Genomic DNA, 7899 nt, shown 5'->3' with positions numbered 1-7899 from the left:
AAACTGACTAATGGCAATTTCCATTTTTCCCAAAAAAAAGCCGTGGCTCGAAAGTACGCCGACTGGCGTGCTCCAAAATAGGACGTTCCATATGGGAGCATAGCAGTAACAACTACACCCAATCTCAAACATGTGGGTCAAACGGTTCCTGAGTTATCGTTGACCGAAACCAAATGTTGACGGACGGACGAACGGACGGACGGACGACCGGACAGACGTACGACGGACGACGACCCATGGCAATAGCTCAGCTTGACGATGTCAAGGTGAGCTAAAAATGACATGCTTACTGGAAAAGTGCTGTTGGAATGGTGGTTTAGGTGCTGCCTTATCCAGTGGAAAACTGTTATGCAGCAGACATCCCACTCCAACAATCTGAAACAATTTACCAAGTATAAAATGTATAGATATGTCACCAAAATTAAAATCAACCATGCCATTCATGTTGGGTGGAAATTAATGTGGATCTGGAGTCAAATGCTTTCTGTATTACTGTCGGACACCCTAATTCCAAAAAATCACAACGACTAAACACGTACAATATTGCTTATATTGCAAAATTGCTTAGCTGAAGATAAATGAATGCTGATTTTTAACAGGCTTACCTCGTTCTCGTGAGTACTGCTGTTGAAGGCACTTCTGATTGTCAACGCCAGACAGACAACAGGGGGTGGCTTGAGATCCGCCCCGGTTCTGCTGATGTGACTCGGACTACTTACAACTGCTTCAATCTTACACCAGCTCAACGGTGGACTGTTCACCTCTGGGAAAAGCCGATTAACCGACATACAGTCAAACTTATACATAAGGGTCAATCGAAGGAAATGCTTAGTGTCCTCTATAAAAAAAACTATCCCTTTCAGAGAGGTACTTCTATTCCCCCACCGCTAGCATGGAGTTAACTGTAGTGTGTAGCACATAGCAGGGCAAAGAACAGCAATGCAAATCTTTTCTAGAGCATGAAAAAACAAGGGCTAGATTATTGTAAAATTGCACACTTAACAAGGAACAATTTACTGCTTAGCTATTTACAATAGTTAAAAACAGAAGGCACTCGATCGAAACAACGAAAACAAAGTGTACCCACGTGGTATGGTGATGTCCAACCAGCAGGGTCCCTTAATTTTCAGGTCCAGAAGCAGCATCTCCAAACTTGAAATAAAAATATTCTTCAGATATAGTGCTCTCTGGTTAAACTCTGGCACATACCTCTATACCGCAAATCACGGTGTCATTGATCATTACTAGTAACACAATTTAGAGCCTACTCACCATGCTGTGTTCGTTCCAAATACATGGCTGAAGGTGTTCCCACAGAGATTGGATGGCAGTGCAGGGAAATCGTGCTAAAATATATTGAGATAGCTAGCAATGATTGCAAACTGCTACTCAAAGTTAGGACTGCACAGACTAGACGATAAATACAGCTCGTGTAATGAGTGTGAATCATTTCTATGTTAAAGCAGTTATCCTCTTCCTCCCGCAAAACCAATCAAAGATGAGATAGGAAAAAGAAATGATCCATTCATTAAAGTGAAATTCCATAAGGACTGCTTTACCACTGGTACGTATATTCAATGGTAATATCATCTCATCTATACTTTACATAAATTGAAAAGAGAGGATAAAGTCTGTTGTTAGCAGGCACTTATTCAATACAGAGAAAACGTTAATATTTAAATTGAAATGTAATGTGATACGTACCGAATATTTAACTTCCAAGTAGTCAGCTTCGGACGGAACTTCAAACTTTTCAAATGCATAATATTTTTTGGCTCGCTGCAAATAAAAATAACCAGAAATATAATATGTGCTGCAAAACAAAAACCATCATTTAACTACATAAGAGTCACCTGCAGTAAACACATGGAAAAATCAAGCAGCAATGTGTGCAACATTTCTATCTAATACAAAAAACCATGAAAATTTAAGTAACCAAACCTAGGCCACACCTTACACTTGAACTTTCTTATGTGATATTCAGTTGCATATTTGTCGTTGAATTCATTGTAAACATCTTGGAACGTCATCTGCATAAAATGAAATCAACAGTATAAATAATGTGAGGAACTGGAAGGGAAACTAATTAAAGACTATAAATGGTGTTTTCATCAATACATTTATATCAAACAGCACACATGTACTAGAACAGCTGTAGGACCATTGTTGGATCCTGAAAATGTAAATTGATACGTCAATCATTTCTATTGCTAATGACAGAAACCTGCCATTACCTTCAGTCACAAAAACTTACATCATCCTTGGGCAGAAGAAAGATTTGTCTTTCGATGTTCTTGATGATCAGGCAGCAGCTGATGTAAGTTTTGCTTGCTTCTAACCACACCTTCCCAAACATGTAGACTGTACCTATAGCATTATCACACACACTCATTTACTATATAGACTTTAAAGTTACCTATACTGTATACATTATCTCTGCCCACACAAGGTGTAGGGCACCTGAATTATGGCAGACACACAGCAAGGCAGGTACAAGCAAAGCAAAGCAAGGCAAGGCACGCCCGCAGGCAGAAACTCAAGCTGGCATATGCACTGGCAGGAATGTATTCATATGAAAACGTGTGTATTCATTGTTCACATGCAGATACAACGAGCCAGTTTCAGCCCACACATGGCAGCAAGAAGAATGCCATCAGCTAACCCCACCCAGTAATGCTGAGAGGGTCTATGTCCCCCAGGGTACTATCGGAGGGTACCCTGGGTACGGTTCGATATATCGGAACGTACCCTGGTACTATCTAATATGCCGGACCGTACCTCGCCTACTCCACTAACGAGTCTAGGGAGTCGCCTATGCCTACTCCATACCTGCCAACCTGTGATTCATGAAAATAGTAAGGCTTTTCTATTTTTGCAGCAGGCGGCCATTTTGTTTGTATGTTATGCGCGCAATGAATGATGGACTAACTCTAGATCACGCGAGAACAACGTGAACGCGTGATCCAATATGGCTGCGCCCACAATCGCCAGATATTTCTCGGCTCACAATGTAAAAAACATTAATTTTCACAAGTCGTAAAAATTCGTTTTTCAGTTTGATCGTACATTCGTAGAAACATCATGGAATTCGTAAGGAATACGAAAAAATCGTAAGGGTTGGCAGGTCTGCTACTCCCTAACCCTAACCATATCAGATAGTTACCAGGGTAGCTACAAGAAACACTGAACCAGGTGCATCTCGTGAGAAACGGGTGGATTTCAAGTCTCTCATGGCTCACATACGCACCACAATCACTGCAACCGATGGTTGTTTCATTACCTGTCTGTTTGAACGGGTCTTCATATGCATCAAGCCAGAACATCCGTAACACCTCGTCCCCACTCTCGTTGGTTACTGTCGGCAATGTCAAACTGTCAACCTGAACGGTGACAGTCCTATCATTGGCTTCGTTGATGTCATCTGTCGAAGATTTGCATACCTCCCACCCGGTCTCCCATTTCTTCTCTTCTGGGGCCCACCTTGATGAAAATAAAAGATGTTTAACAAATTGCTAGGGCTTCTCCAAAGGTTTAATACTAATGTTTTAGATCTGAAAAGTATTAGCAAGATCATTTTGCGACTGTTGGTATTATTGGTTAAAGTAGATCAATTGTATTAGCTTTACAGCTAAAGCAAACATGCCTTTTATCAACTTTAGTAGGTGCCACTGAATCTATTTCTGTAAGCTGTTGATCGTCGATCTTTCTAGCTTCTGCTGAAGATGACTCCTCAAAAGCGCCATCCTCAAAATTGATGTCCTCTAGCATCATCTCTGGCTTCGTTCTATCTACATCTGCAAACATCAAGCTCAATTAATCAAAGCAAATAGATAGCATTATTCACGAACAGTTCCTACCTACTACTACCTACTATACTGTTCTTATTACCATGAGCACATCTATACATTCTATGAAGAGCTCATAATACAGTGTATAATAGGAGAACAAGAAAATACTGCTATTTTACACCAATATTTTCCCATTTCCCGTTATACTGTTATACACTATATATTATTAGCTCTTGATTGTATGGATATGTTCAAGCTATCGCCCTGCCAAAGTATGATTTTATCGGAAAACACTGTGTCAAATAAGATAGTACCAGGAGCAAAAACTATTTACTATTAAAAACTATTTAAAGAAAACGTTGATCATTCACCACTAACCAGGTTTATTCTCCAATATCTCGTTCGTGCCAACTTTGACATCAGGCTGCGAGTTCATGTAGTCGACATTGTCTAATTCCTCCAGGTCCTCGTCTGCCGTTTTCACCGCTCCTCTCGTCTTCCCTTTACTGCGACCTGGCTGGTTCACTGGCAGTGATGCCCAGCGTTTTGGTGTTGTTGTCACCGTCGGTGTCGGTGCCTGCTGCGTTCTCGGCAATGCCACATACTTTGCACCTCCCGACAGTTTCGTAGCAAACGGGTTTACCGGCCTAAAACGCCAAATCATTAAAATTTGTTGGACAGCAGACTACATTTCTGAAATGTGTTATCGTCGTGGTGAGTGCTATGCTTATGCTTCGAGATCATGGATAGATTAAAGGTCTAATTCTCTTTTATATTATTGTCACATGTGCACACAGCCTCTGAGAACTAATGACATTTTACTTAATCTTGTAGCAGCGAGAGTACATGCAATGGTGAATTTTGTGGACAAACAAACTCGACAGGTAACCCAAACACAGTCTCTTGTCTTTGTAACTAGGCTTACAGCTCTGGGATTTATGTTATATATGATTGCTATTCCAGCATGAAATGCAAGTAATTTTCAGATGCCCACTTTAAATTGACCTCCACACACCCCACGTATACACAAATACCATAACAATAGACTCTGATTTCAAATATTCAAATCTAAATATTTTGCCTACCTGTGTTTCACTGATTTAGACACTCGAACCATCCCTCCAGCAACCATAGGAGATATCTTTGGATTTTTTAACTCTCCAAGGATATCTTCTAAAACATTACCACCTTCCTGGTCGAGTTTTTTCTAAATAGAAAAGGTGAACGATTACCAGACAGATTGTAGCAATTTAGGCTTTATGCCATCTAGTCAGTAGTGTACAGAGTGAAAGGGATACATATGCATATATTGCATTTAAATTTTAATGGCATGCAGCTTGTATAATAAGTAATTTAATTACAAATACTGAGCAAGTGATATATTATATGTGAAACAAAATATACCTCAGATTTAACTTTTTGCTTTGCACTCCCAGCCATGAACATGTTTTTTATATTTCGTGACTTGACAGCAGGTTTTTCTTGGTCCAACCCCGATGCTCCACCTGTGTGTTTTCTTGCATCGCCTTTAAACTTCTCTAGTATTGAAAATGCATTTTTAATTGAATTTAATCTTGAAATTTATATACTCAGTCATGTCTACAACTGATTATCATGTGTATGAATCAAATGACTCAAATATGAAATAATACCATTCACAACACATATTTTATACTAATATAAAGGCCGACAACTCAAAAACTAAACTCTAAATTGTGAAAAATACTTCAGTTTACTTTTTTTGCTCGCAAGCTCGTCTTCATTGGCCTCCTCATCAAAAATCTCTCTTCCATCTTCAACGTATCCACTGCCATCTGTGAAATCAGATATATACATGAGTGAATGACACATACTGCTAATTAACATTACAACGAATTCGAGCAATTAAAATTTGTTAACATACAAATAAATCATTTATTTATCACTTGAATTTTTCTATCTTGTTTCTTATTCTTTTCTCCCTCTTCTTCCTTGTCTTTGGGAACTTTTCCCCATTAATATCGTTTCAATCTGTTTTGGAGAAGAAAATCAAATTGGGGAAGATTTTTAGTGGAGATTGCTCACCATCATCAACAATCCAATCATCCTCCTGCCGTTGCTGCACCAAATCACAATAGTCACGTTCAGCCACCTCATCGTATACACTCTGTATCTCTTTGACCTACGTGGAACAAAAATATAGCAATACTGTGGTAATTTAAATGAAAAACAACTATATTATACACTACTGCACTAGTTTAATCCTAATGGCAATATTATTTATACTCATATATAAAATATAGCCACGCCAGATTTGCGCTGCGAGCCGAGCGTATCACACGACGTTTTTCGGGGCCATGCCAATTTGGCACGAGCCAATTTGGTCCATCGAAAACGTCGGACCAGGCCCGAGCCAAATTTTAGCACCAGCTTCGGGCGCGAGCGGTGAGGCGGTAGAATCGTTTGACGCGTAGATGCCGCGAGTGTCGAACCGTGTACTTCGACAAATAAAGTCCAAAACAGTATAAAAATTCGAAAAATTTGATCAGGATGCACGTTTCAAGATTGATAATTGTACTCGGATTTATTTGAATTTAAATTTGAATTTGACACACAGTATTCACTTGCGTACGTGTGAACGCTCCGACTCAAACCGGCCCGAGCCAAATTTATAGCCCATTTGGCTCGAGCCAAACCATGACCGTGTGAACGCGTTGGTGTGACAGTGACGCTCATAGGGTCTATGTCCCCAGGTACTGCGGAACGTACCCTGGGTACGGTCCGGTATACCAGAACGTACCCTGGTCACTATTTGATATGGTTAGGGTTAGGATTAGGGTTAGGGTTAGGTTTAGGGTTCGATTCGGGTTAGGGAGTAGGCGTAGGCGACTCCCTAGACTCGTTAGTGGAGTAGGCTAGGTACGGTCCGGCATATATAAGTATAGTACCAGGTTCGTTCCGGATATCCGACCGCGTACCCAGGGTACGTTCCGGCAGTACCCGGGGGACATAGACCCTATCAGCGACGCTGCGACAGTGACAGTGTCAGTGACGCACGAAGGGTCGTTGTCGTAACAGTACTACAGATATGTACCCCGAGGTAGTTTTAGTTGTTTAGTATTATGTTATATTTTTATATGAGGTATGTTTAGGGTTAGGGTTAGGGTTAGATTGTTAGGGTTAGGATTAGGGTTAGTGTTAGGGTTAGGGTACATTTCTGTAGTACAAGTCTGGTACACTTTGTGTATACATATGATATATGTACCTCGGGTACATATATACCTGTTACGTTACGACACCGACCCCTTGAGCGTCAGTGACAGCGACACAGTGACAGTAGGCCTACGGTACCGGCTACCGCTAATACATGATATGCCTTACTTCAATACTTGCTCAGGTTGGTGTTTTACATCATCAATGCCGATCGATTATAATTTATAGTCAACTCATCATCACACAGTGACACGACTCATTCTCCGTTGTGTACTTTTGCCATGACTTTTGCCCAAGTTCTTTTGCCAGCGTTGTTATCACGCTGATTCACGGGCTATGGCTGATTCATCACGCAGTACTTGTGTTTTGGAAACATGGATACAAGAAATATCTCATAAATTATCTTTATGGTTTAAGCAATAGATTTCAAGCATAACTTTGTATATATGTAGCTGAATATACTTACTTTGCTAGCTAATATATTAAGCTAATTATATTCATTTACAAAACAATGTTATCGCATCGCAAAATTACTACAAACCTTTTCGCGCCAAATTTTGAGGTGTTTTGTATGCTGTAAAATGGGCGCCAGGTGAAGATGGCAATAACACTCCAGGTATTTACTATTATTACTTAAGTTTACCACTTTAAAATCCATATTTTGAATGTATTTGGCAGTATTAAGTTATAAGAAAGCTCAAATGTTCCCAAACACCGTAAATCTTTTGTACTCACGCACTACTCGGTGAATAGTGATCCGTCTTCGATACACCCGTCCCTAATTCCCTTGGACTTTGAAATTGAACTGAAGACGAGCACAGCCTCAGGCACTTCAAGTTCAACTTGGAGCGTTTCAATAAAATATAATGCTAAATAAATACGAAATCTATTTAATACCAAAGTCTTAATGTTTCTCTAC

At 40.0% G+C, this 7899-nt stretch overlaps 1 protein-coding gene across 1 annotated transcript in view; it reads right to left on the bottom strand.

Moving 5' to 3' along the window:
- The window catches only part of LOC106810432 (DNA polymerase alpha catalytic subunit-like), a 24919-nt gene extending 17656 nt beyond the window's left edge, over positions 1–7263 (bottom strand). Inside the window, exons 1-15 of the mRNA XM_014813786.1 lie at positions 7255–7263; positions 5853–5949; positions 5525–5602; positions 5193–5326; positions 4874–4995; positions 4167–4435; positions 3644–3794; positions 3281–3480; positions 2255–2367; positions 1953–2030; positions 1705–1779; positions 1273–1346; positions 1088–1152; positions 606–763; positions 291–375 (exon numbers count right to left, since the gene is read on the bottom strand). Of these exons, the coding sequence (XP_014669272.1) occupies positions 291–375; positions 606–763; positions 1088–1152; positions 1273–1346; positions 1705–1779; positions 1953–2030; positions 2255–2367; positions 3281–3480; positions 3644–3794; positions 4167–4435; positions 4874–4995; positions 5193–5326; positions 5525–5602; positions 5853–5949; positions 7255–7263 (1708 nt within the window). The remainder of the gene's footprint in view (positions 1–290; positions 376–605; positions 764–1087; positions 1153–1272; positions 1347–1704; positions 1780–1952; positions 2031–2254; positions 2368–3280; positions 3481–3643; positions 3795–4166; positions 4436–4873; positions 4996–5192; positions 5327–5524; positions 5603–5852; positions 5950–7254) is intronic.
- Between the last annotated feature and the right edge of the window lie 636 nt (positions 7264–7899).

Source organism: Priapulus caudatus, unplaced genomic scaffold (genome assembly GCF_000485595.1).
Source record: "Priapulus caudatus unplaced genomic scaffold, Priapulus_caudatus-5.0.1 Scaffold440, whole genome shotgun sequence".
Lineage (NCBI taxonomy): Eukaryota > Metazoa > Priapulida > Priapulimorpha > Priapulimorphida > Priapulidae > Priapulus > Priapulus caudatus.
Note: the sequence above shows the minus strand (reverse complement) of the source record. Positions and strands in the feature narration are given on the sequence as shown.